The 16,157-nt window shown below is 38.6% G+C and overlaps 1 protein-coding gene across 7 annotated transcripts; it reads left to right on the top strand.

Annotated features, from left to right (window-relative positions):
* Positions 1 to 466: 466 nt before the first annotated feature.
* Positions 467 to 15,760, top strand: lsm14aa (LSM14A mRNA processing body assembly factor a). Of its 7 annotated transcripts, none has more exons than XM_067493148.1 (11): positions 467 to 771; positions 2,823 to 2,986; positions 3,186 to 3,345; positions 4,556 to 4,675; positions 5,970 to 6,299; positions 7,056 to 7,136; positions 7,624 to 7,806; positions 8,990 to 9,164; positions 9,743 to 9,781; positions 10,250 to 10,490; positions 11,419 to 15,760. In XM_067493148.1, the coding sequence occupies exons 1-11, from the start codon at positions 651 to 653 to the stop codon at positions 11,437 to 11,439; spliced, it is 1,635 nt and encodes a 544-aa protein (XP_067349249.1). In that variant the 5' UTR covers positions 467 to 650; the 3' UTR covers positions 11,440 to 15,760. The 7 variants fall into 7 exon arrangements, with proteins under 7 accessions (XP_067349249.1, XP_067349248.1, XP_067349247.1 ...); XM_067493147.1 differs by having other exon boundaries at positions 468 to 771; positions 7,627 to 7,806; positions 11,416 to 15,760; XM_067493146.1 differs by having other exon boundaries at positions 468 to 771; positions 11,416 to 15,760.
* Positions 15,761 to 16,157: the final 397 nt, after the last annotated feature.

Raw genomic sequence — 16,157 nt, 5'->3', positions numbered from 1 at the left:
TTTTATAAAATCCACCTCGCTCTTGTTTGTGTCCTAAAGAACTTTCTGGTTAGGCATAATTTATATCAGATTCATCTGCTGAATGTAATATTTAAAGAGTAATTTGATTTAATAGATCCGTTAAAGACATCCTTTGTGTGTCCCCAGGTTGTGGACATAACTTTCTCAGTTAAATTCTTTTAAATTCACCATGGACTTCAAATTAAATGAAAAGCTGTAAAATGAACATTCTTTCCCTCTGAAATACAGTGGTGTAAAAAATAAAAATAGAAGATAATAAAATACTAAAGTACAGTACAAGTACGTTACAGTTATATTTTTGTAGAGTATGTAAGTAAATATTCTTAGCAACTTTCCACCTCTATCAGAAAAATACTGTGCACGCTGCCTGCATTTTTCTCTTCTATTCTCGACAGATCTAGATCTCTCAGAGAAGCGTAATCTCGCGAGAATTTTAGTTCTCGTTAGCCCCCGCGCTCAGAGCTCTTCGATGGAGGAAGCGGTAGCCATGTTGTAGCAGGGACAACGGCGAGTTTGTGGAGAAACGCCTATTGGAGATAGTTGGTGTTCAGTCGATACGGTTTGCTACGCGGTTGGGAGGGACCGTTTATTCTGTTCTCTCTTAGGACTGCCGAGCCGTAGGAGACACCATGAGCGGCGGGACGCCTTACCTCGGCAGCAAAATCAGCCTAATTTCGAAGGCCGAGATCCGCTACGAAGGAATTCTGTACACCATCGACACTGAGAACTCCACCGTCGCTCTTGCCAAAGGTAACGCGGCTAGACAAGCAAATCTCACTCCACCTCTTTGACTTATTATTTTTCTGGAGGTTTGTGTTCATGCTGTACATCCAGCAAATAAACGCAAAGTGGTTGGTCAACAATCTGGTCAGAGTATTTTTAATTCAGAGCTGGAATGTGACCAAACTAATGATGTTAATCAGGTGGCTAGCGTTAGCTTCCTAGCATGAGCAAACAGGCTGGCAGCCATTGGGCTCCCATTTTAACCCATTAACTATGCTAGGATGCACATAACTTTACTGCATCCACACCAAGAATGTCATTATATAATTACAAAAACTAAACAAAAAACAGTTATTCAGAGTTGGTGTTTACGATGTTGTTACAATAAACTGTTTAGTTGGACTAAATATATATTTGTTTGTAACGTGAGTCAGCTTTTCAGCTTGTCCGCTAACGTTGACATGCGGGTTAGCGGCATGTAAACAGCAGCTACCCATTTAAGTGCTCATACAAACTGTAAACAAACTGCTTATGTAACTCTGCGTACTGACATCCGCTACGTTTTTAGCCAGGTGCACCATTTGACGTCACTAACTGCTTACCTGTTCCTCAACAACAAATTATAAATAATCAACGTCCTGCATGAGCCTTTACCCCTGTACAGTAGAAGTGGTAGTAGTAAATAATTTCAACTTTCAATTCAATTCAACTTTATTTATATAGCGCCAGTTCACAACAAACTCATCTCAAGGAACTTCACAGAATAAAGTAAAGACTATAAAGATGTATAGAGAAAACCCAACAATTCCCCTTGAACAAGCATTTATCTAACTGAGTTAAGAAACAAGTATTTAAAACACTAACTGTAATGCTGTTGATAACATGAATGGCAATTCAAGTCCAGATTTACTTTACATGTATGCCATAATTATGGTTTCTGCAAATATCTAAAATGTTCAGAACTTAATTAATGTGTAGATTCAAGGAAAGAGCCATTAGCTATATACTGTGAAAAATTGTCAACATTAATTTATTCTCTTCACTAACTGATCCTTTAGTGTAAAGCAGTTAAAAAGGTAAATTTTGGTGACTGCATAATAATAAATAATAATAATAATAATAATAAAACTTTTTGTGTTCACTAGATGAGTGGTAGAATAAGTCTAGTGTTTTGAGTTTATTTTCTGATTGTGATTAAACATAGGTTCCTTTTAGACATGCAAAGGAATTCAGACTTCGGGATATTATCTAGAGGGGTGTGTGCTAGAACACGATCGCCTGAGTCAATTTGTCCAAACATTATACGGATTTTACATAGCCAGTTTCCTAGTACAAAGCCTGGATAATATCCAACTGAGCACATTTGTGAATTCACTAAGATCGAGTGGGCTGATGATGATGTCTGTATCCTGCAAAAGGATTCAAATACAACACCTGGCAAAGCACTTATTTCTATGTAGCTAATAACGTACAATAACGTTGGCTAACTAGAAAATTGACAACAAAGACTAGACTAGACTCACTAGACTCAGTGACATCTTCTGATGTCCGCTACAGGCGTGAAAAAGAAACTCTGGCGTCTATCCGCACGTGATTGTCCCAAAATTATCTGAAGTTCATACATGAAAGAGGCTCTAGGGAGTGGCTGTAGCTCAGTGTTTAAGGCAGTCGTCCACGCTCCTGGCTATATGTCGAAGTGTCTCTGGGCAAGACGCTGAACCACTAACAGACTATCCCCAACCATCCCCAATTTCTAAGGGGCTTGAACCAGCACTGCACAGCTGGGGATGGTTGCGCCAGGAAGGACACCCGGCGTAAAAACTGTGCTAAATCAACATGCGGACAATGATCCTCTGTGGCGACTCTGAACTTGAGGGATAAGCCGAAAGGAACAAAAAATAAATAAAATATGCGAATGAGGCTCTAGTCTACAACAGGTGACTACTGCATTGGATAACTTTGATGTGTAGTGGATACTGGCATCAGCAGCAGTTCATCTCTCTATTACAGTACTGTAAAACACAAACTGTATTTATCACCCTTTGAATTTTGTTTCTAATCATAATCTGTTCCCTCAGTTCGTTCTTTCGGCACAGAGGACCGCCCTACTGACAGACCCATTCCTCCCCGGGATGACACCTTTGAGTACATAATCTTTAGAGGCAGTGACATCAAGGACCTCACAGTGTGTGAGCCACCCAAACCAACATGCTCCCTCCCTCAGGACCCTGCTATTGTCCAGGTACTATTTTACCTTGTCTTCTTCTTCTCCTTCGGGCTGTTCCCTTTCAGGGGTCTTCACACCGAATCATCTGCCTCCATCAAACCCTGTCCTCTGCATTCTCTTCTCTCCACCAACTACCTTCATGTCCTCTCTCTCTACATCCATAAATCTCTTGTGTCTCAGAGCCCCGTTAACCTGAATCTGTTTTCCTCCTCAGTCATCCATGGGCTCCAGCTCCTCATCTTCTGCTGCCCCTGCCCCGACCCCATTCCAGTCTGCTGGTTCCTATGGGCTCTTTAACAGGGTATCAGTTCCTCCGTACAACCAGTTCAGCAACAGCCCTCTTGTTTCTCCTCAATTTGGGGCCGTTGGCATCGGTAAGCACATGAACTTTGATCATGATTAGACAGATTTTAATGTAAAATCTGTTTGATGGGTCTAACTATAGAAGATGGCAGCGAAAAAGGGAGGCATTTAGGCATGATATCCAAGGGTTCAGGGTCTCTCCATGACTCTTGAACCACGTAAAGCATGCCACAGAAACTGAAGAGGCTGGGTTTCATGGCATCAGTGTGACTATAGCCAGTCAAGGCCTTCACCTTCCTCCTCTACATATTCCTCAGTGAATGTGCTGCAGACATGGCAAAAACTGGTTGATTTCCGAGTTTAGAAATTACATCTGAAGTAAACATATCCTTCCCTTAGGGTTGGTCGATTTAATAGTATAGGTGATGGCAGTTGTACACGAACTTCTTTGACGGTAATGTTACCAAACACACGTCTAAGTTTTTTCATAACTATTCTTTAAAATATGAGTTTTCAGAGAGATTTTCTCTGAAAATAATAAAAGGCATGGTGACAGTTTTCACCAGCAATTGCACCCACCTCAGACCTGCTGGTGTGCCCTTCCTTGAGCTTCACTCTTATGTTTTGGTGTATCTTCTCCTAGTTTCCATAAAATATTTTAAATGTTTAAAGATGAATCCAGTGGCTGAACCACCCACAACAGAGTAGGTAAAAAAACAAATTATTCATTTAGAGATGCAGAGAACTAACGCTAAGTTTTAGTAGAGCTGAAATAATCAGTCAGGTGGTCAACAGAAGAGCTTCTCTGTGTGTGAGTTTCTTTGTCGTTTGTGGAACAGTAAAATATATTTTAGGGGGACTTTAACAGTTGGACAAAACAAGCCACAAGATGTTAGCTTGTGAAATTCTAGCAGAGAGATTACACTACTTTCTGTTTGCATGTTACAATTATTTATCCATATAAATTAATCTGCAAGTTAACTAATTCAATGAAATAATTATTTGTCTTTGCCCCAGTGTGCTTTCTGCCTGGTGTCATTGAATTGTCAACATTCTACACGTGTTTAGATTCAGTCTATTTATGGTTTTATAGTTATTATTGCTGTCGCTGGTCAGGTGATGTTATCGTATCGGCTCAGCCCTGGCATTCACAGCTGTCACACAATTTGATTTCTACATCACAACGAGTTTCTCAGAGATGCAGAACAGCAAAGTGCATTTGAAAGAACCGGGAGCGTTGTAGCCTTCAGTATTCTCTTCCTGCTGTTCCTCCCAATACAGGACGATCAGTTCCCTCGTTTGTGAGCGACATGAGCACAACCTTGACGCAGTCTCAGAGCAGTTTTATTGGCTCTGCTCTCCCCCCTGACTCACGGTCTCTGGGTACCCTTGTAACTGAAGGTAAAAAAAACCTGCAGGAAGCCGTTTAAAAGTGTGACTCTCACCACAGCGTGTGGAACCAAGTGACATCTGACACAAACGCATACGCACTCATACATGCAACATTGTACAAGGTCTGTTAAATCATCACTTAATTTACGATGTTTGCCTACGTTCCTCGACATTGACAGTAATAAAAAATTTTAACTTCTTTCATGTCTAGAAACCTAACTGCATGGTTTTCACAGTAACCTGCACATCCTGGTGAATCAGTTTTGTCTTTGATTAAATCCTCAAACCCTGATTTGAACTGAACCTGCTTTACACTAAAAGTGCTTTCACACCTGTAGTTCGCGTTTATGGGTCCAGACCACGAAAAAAAGTCTTGTTTTTCATTCTAGATTGGTTCAAGTTTAGACTTAACCAACAGGGGTAAACAAAATGTTGTGTACAGACATCATGCATTGTGAGTACTTCTGAGTCATTGCTTATCAGATTGCAGAAATCCCCAACTTTTACTCAAATTACTTTTACTCAAAACAAAAAGCATTTTGAATGTTTTTTCTTTATAAAATAAAGGCAATAAACGTATAAAACAAAGGAAAGTGGAACAGTTAAGAAATAGAAATTATACTACAACTTTCACAAAATGTCACATGGATGCATGTAATAGTTGAATGTTCCCATATGTCCAAAGTTGGCTATATATTGATTGCTTCTTTTGGGCAAAAGAACATATTTTCAATATGCAATCAAATAACAAAGAGCAGCAAAAGTTTTGTCTGAATTGAACTGATTTAAAACAATCACTCTTATCCTATCTCATGTTAAAGTACATGCAAAAATAAAAATAAATGTCACATCCAGAGCAGCCCTCCACACATTCTTACCGGAAACAAGTGTTCCTAGCCATTCTAAAATTCTATCAGTACTTTTAAATTGATGAACTTCATATGTATGACCTCCAGGATTTCAATCTACTAGCTCCTGGTAACCGAAACAGCTGATAGGGCGCACAACAGGAGTGGAACTTTATTTTGTTTATTTGGAGCATTTCCCTAATAAATATATGCTATATACAAAAATAATTTGAACTTGACTATATGTTCGGCTTTTGAGAGTTTGACCACTGTCACTGGCAAATGGTTCATTTGAACCTGACATCTCAGGTGTGAAAGCACCTAAATGTTCGGCTTTTTATCAGTACAGTCGGTATGGTTGGTTTTGTTTTAGTCAACATGACTGGGTGCTATTGTCCAGTCACCGATGGCTGGCATTTTTCACTGACTCTGATCTGTGTCCTGTTTCCCTCCAGGCCGCGTCAGCCCCAGCCTGGATCCTTTGAGGAAGAGCCCCACCCTGGAGCAGGTGATGCAGACCGTGCCGTCAACCCCGACCTCTACGACCACCAACACAGCACCCGCTCCTGGCCTAGGACGCAGGAGCCCCGTCCATGGTCGCACAGCTCCCCCCAGCACCAGTCAGAGCAGCCAGAAGGTCCAGAACCAAGATGCTGTTGACACGAGGAGGGGTGAGACTGTGAGGGGAGGCCGCAGCAGCCAGGGCTGGTCTGCACCCCGACCCATCACTGCTGTAGATAGAGCTTCCACTGCAGGGCTTACCCAGTCGGTCTTTAGCCCCTCAGGTGAGACCTCAGGTCAAAGACCAGCACACTCTAACCTGTGTTGCTGTCACAGGAGTTTATGAAGTTCCTCATTACGGAGCACACAGTGTTGGTGGCTACAGAGATTCATTCACAAAATAATGTAACTTGAGGAAACAATTAGTTGTGTGCTGAATATAATGTGTGTGTTTGTGCTATCATCCACCTCAATATATAATGGTTATGTGTAATGTGTATGGCTGCTAGGCCTGGGTGGTATTGGGGAAAAAATGTTCTCTATTAGTTTGTTTCCCCCCTTCTGGATGAACCACGATTTAATAATTTATTTTCTCAGTTTACGTGAGATCAGGACAAAACAAAAATTAATTGATAAATTAATTAATACTGGTTTCAAAACCAGTAACTGGGGTCATATGCGCTATACCAAAAAAGAAAACCATCATTAGTGAGGCTTTTCTGCAACATATTTTAAAAAGAAAATGAAAAGCAGCAGCTGTGTAAAGAGAACAACAGAATACCCTTTAAAAAAAAAAATTAGCTATATGAAAGTTACAAAAAAGTAGTTCAGTAAAACATTCTGTGCTCAGGTCGTAGTGAGGCACAAATAAAACTCCATAAACCAAAGAATGAGTTAGACTTTGAATTGTTAACGTTGTGCTCCAGAGGTCACATTTCAAATGGTTGTGCCTTTGTCTGAAGGTAGGCAACTATTGCCAGCAGAGCTGTTGTCTCTTCACTGCTGATGTTGTTGTGGCCTAAAAGACTCTGCTGTTCCAGGCACAGATGTCCAGAAAGTCCCCAAACCAGAAAGCGAGCAGGCGCGAGGTGAAGGCAGGGAGACCAGTAAACGTTCTACAGGTTAACCTCCCTCTATGGTCTGAAACCATCTCCGAGCCCATTCAGACTCTGCATGCCTATAAAGCTTTCCTTTTGGATGGCAGAGACATACACTCATCCTCTGCAGCCACTGATAATCATTTTTGAAGTGTTTTTGTTGCTAGTCACCATGTGTGCAGATTCATATAATGTTCATGTCAGTGGTAAAGGCAAAGATGTTTGTATTTCCCCCCCCCCTACATTTTTTTATTCATTGAGCACCTGTGAATGCTAACCGTGGTATTGATTAGTAACTGGATGATTGACTGCATTTTCTCAATGTTTGATGTCAATTCTATTTCTGTAGTAGAACAGCTGTTATTTTACAACACTGCTAACTCCTCTCCCACACTGCTTTGGTTGCCATGTGATTGTTTTGTTTGCTGGTTGTGTTGTCTTCAGACCTTTTTTAAATTATGATTTTTTTATTTTTTATTTATTTATTTATTTATTTATTTTCTGTAATCAGCAGCTTCTGGTGCACTGGCTAACCGTCGTGGTCGTGGGGGAGGACACCGTGGCAGGGGACGCTTCAATGTTCGCAGAGAGGGACCCATGAAGTTCGAGAAAGACTTTGACTTTGAGAGCGCCAACGCTCAGTTTAACAAGGAGGAGATTGACAGAGAATTTCAGAGCAAGCTGAAGTTAAAAGGTACCATTTTTAGATTGTCTTGTTAGACTGCTCTCTCTCTTTTATTTATATATATATATATATATATATATATATATATATATATATATATATATATATATATATATATATATATATATATATTATTTATATATATATATATATATATATATATATATATATATATATATATAATATATATAATATATATAATATATGAAAAATAGCATATGTGTGTGTATATATGTGTACGTTCATATACAATGAAAGTTGACCAAAGTGCTTTACAAAAATTACATACAAATTAATATTAAAGAAAAACAGTACATCAAGGACTCAAAGACTTAAACACAGAGACATAAGAAACTCAGCTGGGTTCAAAAGCCAAGAAGAAAAAATTTGATTTTAAATTGGGACTTAAAGGTCTCTAATGTTGACGCAGCCCTGATGTGAAGGTAAACTGTTCAATAATCAAGGAGCCATTACAGCAAAGACATGTTGCTACTATTTTATTTACTATTTTTCAGACCTTAAATGTCACGCATTTGCAGTTGACCAGCCAGAATTTAAGAAAATGCTGATTTAGAGCATCTAGGGTAGCGGTTGTTAAACATACAGGAAACCTGTCACCCAATAAAGCGGTGTGTCTGGTGTGTTTTAACACATTTTAGACAATAACAGAGGTCCAGAGACAGAGGTCTGTATTGCAATTGTAGACAATACTATTAATATAGAAAATAACCATTTACTTTTCAATAATGAATTGTTTTGATCGAATTGTTTTTCATGGAATTTTCAAATATTCTGTGGCTTTCTTTTGTCTTGTTGCAAACTGAACATCTGTCTTCAGACTTTTGTAGTCAACACCGTGTGCTGTAGAAAATACTGACATTTATAGACAGTCAAAGCAGTTTATCCTGTTGCAAACTCACTATCATAAGTCCCTTTTGCACATCATTGCATTCTCTTGACTTTGTTGGGAGTGTATGTCAGAGCACAAAGTTTTGAGTGACATGATCTCCATGCTATCAGGAATTTATCCTCCGAGCCCCCTAGTACATTGTCCGTATTATGTGCATGAGCTTGTGTGTGCACCATGCTGCTCTGTTCCGAATTGTCGGGACGCTTAAAAAGAAGCGAAGGGGTGTGTTGATGAAGTTACCAAGCCTACCTCTGAGGCAGAAATATGACTGTTAATTCTCAGATGAGAAACCCGAGAAGTCAGAGAAAGCCGTTAATGGAGAGGATAAAGGTGACTCTGGTGTGGAGACTCAGAACAGCGAGGCCATTGCTGATGATGAGTGCGACCCACTCGGTCCCAACTGCTACTACGACAAGTCCAAGTCCTTCTTCGACAACATCTCCTGTGACGACACAAGGTATGAGTCGCATTTTAAAAATCATCAGCAATTAAGAGGACAAGCAGCAGTTGAGAGTGAGGCATTGTAATTTCCCAGATTTCACTGTGGTTTCTATGACCTTCCTCTTCCCACACTGCAAGACTAAATAGTGTAAAAGACAGAGGCGCGATGGGAGTTTGAAGCTTTAGTTTTTCTTTAAAACCATCTTCAGGAGGAAACGGTTAATCATACTTTATTTACAAGGCACATTGTGTCCGGGTTAAAAAGGTTTAGAAGTTAATACAAAGACAAAACCACATGTGGACAGTAAATTAAAACATTCAATCTAAAGCACAAAGGGGAATAAAATAAAAATATACAGAGAAAACGGATAAGATAGCGTTAAAATAAAACATGATAATAGACAAAAAAAAATACAAGGAGCTAATAAAAACTTCACTCCTGTAGTTTATTAAGGCTAACGGCCACATTTATGATGGTTTATGATGACAAGCAAGACTCTTTACTTTTTTTGGAATAACTTTACTTTTGTGTGTTATGAATATCTCTAAATCTCCTGGTTTTGTTCCATTTATGTTCTTTTTTTTCATCTTCAGGAAAGCAAATGACAAGACTGGAGGCTCAGGGTTCCCTCGGTAAGTGAGGAGGAGGATTCAGAATTACTAAAGGATCAGATTTGAATACCTGTTGTAGGAACTGGGGACAAGCCAGAGAAAAATTATGAAAGATGAATCTGTCATTACAAAACTCTGAACTAACTCTTCTAAATTGAGAACTTTGATAAAACTAAAGCATAATGTTCAAGATAAATGATTACAGAGTAATCCATGTCTCATCCATCAACCTTTTGACCTTTTTTTTTTTAACAATGTTTTCAATATGTAAAAGGAGAACAGCACTTATAGTGATGATTTTCTTAATCAGACCATATTGCCCACTTCTACTTTTGGCTAAAACAAATACAATTTGTCTAAAAGTAAATTGAACTTGTCATGACATCATATTACCAGTGTCTGCAGAGAAATATTCTGGCAACAATATTCTGAGCATTTAGAAAGTAGAGTTTTTATCCTCATTACTTTCTTTGTCATTTTCTGTTGCAGGGAGCGAAGGCAGACCTGGGCAGAGGAGAGAAGAATGAATGCTGAAACATTCGGTATCCCTCTGCGTCAGAGCAGAGGACGCGGGGGTTACCATGGTCGTCGTGCTATGGGCTTCCGTGGGGGCCGGGGTCGCCCAGTCAGCCGAGGGTCCTTCGGGCCCCCACAGGGAGGGAGCGGCTTCAGAGGAGGCTACAGAGGAAACCAGGCTGGCCGGGAATTTGCTGACTTATCAGCATACAGGGTAAAAGATGACTAAGGCTTTAAAGCTCCTGTTTCACCCCTGTTTGACGTAATATGCCATCTAACCCATTAGAACAGAGGCTTAGAATTAGCAATTTTAGTGGGGGTTGCAAACCGGTCAAGTTTTTTTAGAAAACCTTTAGGTTTTAGGAGGCTCTTATCCTTCAACCCTTACAGGTATTAGAAAGCATTTTTAGAGGGTCCCTTGGGTCTTAATGGGTTAAGCTATACCTGAGGAAATTTCTGAGCAGAGGAACAGCAAAACAGAACCAAATAGGAAAAGAGACCACAACGTTACCATTGACTCTGTAGCTGATGCCTTTTTGGAAAACATGCTGGTTTGTTGTTGACTATTGTAATTCATGCAGGCTAGGGAATCCATCATAATAGAGACTGTTGTCCGCTGGGAAATGAGGGGGAAAAAAAGACAAGACTGACTTAAAGTATCAGTTAAGATGCTAATTTAAGTTTATTTAGTTGAATGTTAGAAAACAGTGCAAAGATAAGTTATATTTGGACTTACAACAGAAAACCAGAGAACAGAAATAATTAACATATGTGTACTTTTGTATTGATGATTTTAGCTCCAGCCCACTGTTCAAATGAATAAGATCAGTTATGAAGTTTTAATTTACAAGTAAAAACAAAGGTAATTCAGTTGTACAGCCAAAAATGCGCGAACTATTTAAGAGGAACTTCTCCTCATTTATATATAATAATATCCAGGTGATAAAAGTGAGTAAAATCAGTTATTCCTGTGGGTTTTTATGTTTTATTTACCTTAACAGTAAGGGGAAACATGATTTTTATTGTAGCTTCATTGGCTTGCTTGCATATTTGATGTATAGTTTTTTTATTCATTTTAATTAAATCCTAAATGTCGTCTTTTTTTGTCTTTTCTTTCCCCACTCACTGCTTCTCTCCAGAAGGACAACAAAGTGGCTGCGTAGTCCCAATGAGAGGAAGATTCTGCAGAAAGGTGGAACTTCTGAACGCTTCAATGGAAAAGCAAATAGTTTTGGTTCCTATTTTGTTGACTAAAAATAATGAAGATTGTCTACTAGTTGTATATTTGTCACCAGCACTGGGGTAGACTGTTTGAATGCAACTTAACTTTCCTTTCACCGGTGGAGAAGACAATGCAGTTTATCAGAAAACAACATTTAAAGTACAAACTAGTCTCCAGGTGGCTGAAGTAATTATATGTAAATGTCAGAGGGAGGTTTTTGTTTTGCTATGAATTATCTGCCCCACCCCTTCCCGAACCTGTATTTAATATTTTGTTCATCCACGAGTTACTGTGACACTCGCTGACGTAGCTTTATTTGGGAGGTGAGTTCAGTAAATGCACAGGGTCAGTCTCCTCTTTCTAATGTATTTTTCTACTATTACATAGACTCTCATCCTGTAGTTAGTCCACTAACAAGTCTCTCTCTCACCCATCTTCAGTTGCATTATGTGCGTTTTCACCCAACTCTTGCAGCCTTCTGTCTTTCAGTTTTGTCTTTAAGTAATTGGTCATGTTTAAGGTTGATATTGTGATATCAAGATGTTTCTCTTAGAGCTGAAAGAAAATTGTCCTGCAGCTATTTTCATTTTTCAAGCAAAAATGTCCTGACATTTAGTGAGAATGTGCTGCATTCTTACTTTTACCTTCCAGTAGGTTCAGTATGAGCTAAGTAAGACTTTTAATGGAATCATTTAGTGCTCTAAGACACAGTAATGGGCTCAGTTTTCAGCATTTATTGAGGAAGTAACTTGCAGGTGAAGTGTTGACAATATTTTAGTTTCAGCTCTAGTTTCTTCACTCGCAGTCATTTTCTAACATTAGTGTAGGGAGCTGGTGATAGCTCTCAGCATCTGTACTTTACTGATATATGTGGTAGTTTTTACTCTCGATCCACAAAAAACTCAGTCTGGACACAAATGCATCAGAGGTAAAACTACAGTCACTTTGTTTTTGTTTTTGCATTAATTTGTCTTCTTTGATGGGGCCACTGGTTGATGGTGTAACTCGAGTTTTGAGGTTTAAACGAGCTGCAGTAAAATCTAAGGCGGAAATCTATATTGACGGGCATTTAGCCTAAAGCAGATGGGTATGGGAGATATAAAATGCTTAAGTCCCGCTAAGTATGTAATAGTTAAAATAACAAAAAAAAAATATTAAAATAAACTGATTTCTTTAACTTTTGTTGTCAGATATTCTGACTCCAGGCTCTGCATTAAGCGATGTTCCACTTTTTCTTTGTTACAGATCACTATAATTAAAACTTTTGGGCCAAATTAGAAAGGTAAAGAACATTATTTTTAAATGCTAAGATAAAGAGTTACGTCTCAGTTTATCAACCAGTAACAGTAAAACACGTTCTCCTTAAATCAACATAATTGAATGGTCAGGCTTTTTTTATGCCTGCATTATTTTACATAAATCAGCAAAAAACAAACAAAAAATGTTTACAATCACCTTGAAATAATGCTGCATTTTGTTGTGCTGCATTTCAATAAATGACAACACAGGAACCAGTGTTTCTCATGTTGGTGGCCAACATAAACAAGCAAAGACATTTGAATAAACGTGCCCATAATATGATGTACAACTGTGTGTTGTACCAAATAAATTGTCTTTGCTCTTGGGAACATTTGTTCTTATGCATTTTATATAAAGGTGGGTATGAAAGATGTACTTGTCCCTTTAACATTTTTTTAAACATTTAATGCAGATGTTGAGAAAATAGAAGATGCATTTAAAAAAATGTAGGGCTGTGACCCCCGGCCCCCCCATCAAATCTGCTTAATTGTGTTTTTCCAACGCTCAAAAACCATTTCCATGTCTATAATATTGTCCATCACAGCCTCACAGAGCCACATGCAATGATTTCAGATCCAAAAATATTTAGTTGACTGTAAAATACGACTTATTGCAGACCCTACAATCAGATATTTGACACTTCTTTTTTTTTCTTGAAATGAACCAAATTGTTTGAAATCAGTTAATATTTTGTCAAGCTTTTACTTGTTTTAAATGTTGGCATTTTAAATCTTCTGTAGATGAGGGTTATTGCACTTTTTTAAGAAGCTCTTTTAGGTAATATCCAGTCTTTCAAACATTTTGTAGATGTTTGTTGGGCTGTTCTGAGATACACTAATTTATAATGTAATGAGTTTAGCTTCTTCTGCCTTTAAACACAAACCACAGGTCAAAACTAAAATCTTGACTCCAGCCACTGCTGACACATATTTGGGTTTGGCTCCGCAGTTTGTGTACTGCTCTGACACAAGGTTCTGTTGGTTTACTGCAGAGTCTTCGCACCAGGATTTTACAGAGGGAACCTAACACTGAGTAAAAGAATGCATGCAGCGCCACTGGGCTGGTCCTCTCGTCATCTTTTGCTTCCAAAGATGAAATGGAGTCCTGCCTCAGTTGAACTTTAGTAGTCTGTTTATACCAGAAAGTTCCTGGTACATTTTTAGGAACTAAAGTCCATGAACCTCTGTGGAAAACATCCTCAAGAGAAACAAGATTTGCATTTCCAAAGCCCCAAAGAAATTGAGTAGATTAGCTGCTGAAGCTTTACGTGCAGTTTTTAAAACTGCTCACAGTTTAAAATGCAGAACAGCCCCATCAGAAAGGAAGGTTCCTGGTCCAGGGGTTAAGGTCCTGCAGTGGAAATGAACCTTAAATGTCTCGTAACTGGCATCAGCACTGGAAGCATCTAAGTTCGTCTTTGTTGCACAGTTCTGACTATCTCAGTTTTAAAATAAGTAATTTGGAAATGTTAACGGGTGATGCAGAGCATTTTTAGACCTGAAGCCCCTAACTGTCCCGCAGCACTGCATTTGGTCAACAGAGAAATCAAGGCTAGCTGTCTGCGTGATATTCAAAATTATTTTCAGTGTGAGAGCAGTCTGATGGCTTATGATTAAATAATCCAATGCCTGATTTAACAAATTATTTAGATAGGAATGTTAAGAGTTTCACTTTGACAAAGTTGTAGGACATGATGCTGTTTCTTGAGATTGTATTATGCTAACAAAGACTAGAGTTGCGATAACTACAAGTAAAACAACTTTAAATGGAGTAATGGCTTTCAGGAACCAGATCTGGGTGAAACATTACAGAAACCACTTCATCTAATGGTTTGGGCTTTAGTTTCCATAAGGAAAAGAAGAAAGTAAAGTTTACTTTCTATTTATCTCCAGCTAAATTTCTTTTGTTTAATATCTACAAAAGTTAAGAGGATTTTATTCAACCCATGTCTGTTCCTGTCTCACAAATTGTCGTAAAATAGATGTCACTCTAACGAGCAATGTTTCCTTTAAAGTACATAAGTGCTCAGAGCACCTCCTTAATTCTGTTAAATATAAGATTAGAGACATTTATTGGGAAACATTTGCTCACTGCTGCTGTTGACCAAAAGTGAACATAACTTTTTAAAACCTTAATGATAAACATATTGAGTTTTGTGTCTTTGCATTAAGGTATAAAATTGCCTGTTTTCCCAGGTGAGAGTTTTTGGGAGCTTTGAGAAGTCTTGGACACAACAAGAAAACCTGCAGCGCAGACAGGTGTAGAGGCTGGAGTGTGTCCACAAATTTTAAATTATAACCAGTTAATAAAGCTCAAATGGAGTATTTTTCTTTTAAAAATGGAAATGCAGAATAAAATGTTTGAAGGCCTTATATATTTAAATCTACATTAAGTTGCAAAGATGTGAAACCAAATAAACCGACACTGAAAGTACAATATAGAATTTTACTAATGAGTTTAAAAAAATACAGAAACTAAAATCTTAACTGACAAGTTTATTGATCTGTTTGACATGACTTCAGTTTTTGTTATTTATTATATTCATACAAACTTGGTTTTAAATCAGTTATTTGATTTCCTTCAGGATCCAAGTTTCAGTTGTTTATCACACAGAATCTGAAATTTGCTGCTCCAGTTCTCAGATCCATCCAATTTTCCCAGCCTCTCACTTTTTCTTGATGTGTCCAGACTAACCTGGTACCAGGATATAAACCTGCCCTTTTTGTTTAGTTATGTTGGGAAAATAGATGGTTTTTGAAGCAGCAGCAAAGTATTAAAGATGTGTGAATGAACAGATTTCTGATGTTTAAATAAATCACATGTTACAGAAGCTTCAGGCAAAGAGAGCTTAAAACCCAGATCTTCAGACCTGAACGTTGCGGGTTTTCAGTTTGTGATTTTTTTCACTGTTTAATTTACTGTCAGCACTAATAAAGCACATCAGGAATAAATGAGTAACTCAACATTTTGTGAAACATGTTTATGTCCTATCTAGAATATTTTTGGGAGAATATTTCACATAGTTCCTCAGTGGTAGAGCATTGGGTTGGGATGCAGAAGGCAGCAGGTTCACATCCCACCCCACCAGGTGTGGCCCCACCCAGCCACCAGGGGCAACCCTGGTGCCAGTCCAAAGCCCAGAAGAAAAAACGAGAGGGTTGCAGCAGGAAGGGCATCCGGCATATAAACACATGCCAAATCAACATGCAGAACATGTTTCACTGTGGCAACCCCTGAAGGGACAAGCCGAAAGCTGTTGATCTTTGACTTCACATAGTTCCTCTGCTGTTGAATTAAAAAATACTGGAAGCAGGGACACTTCTGGCCTATCAGTATTTCTACAGTTCACCCTCACATTTA

The sequence above is a fragment of the Channa argus genome, chromosome 23 (genome assembly GCF_033026475.1).
Source record: "Channa argus isolate prfri chromosome 23, Channa argus male v1.0, whole genome shotgun sequence".
NCBI classification, from domain to species: domain Eukaryota; kingdom Metazoa; phylum Chordata; class Actinopteri; order Anabantiformes; family Channidae; genus Channa; species Channa argus.
This window is presented reverse-complemented; position numbering and strand designations above follow the sequence as displayed.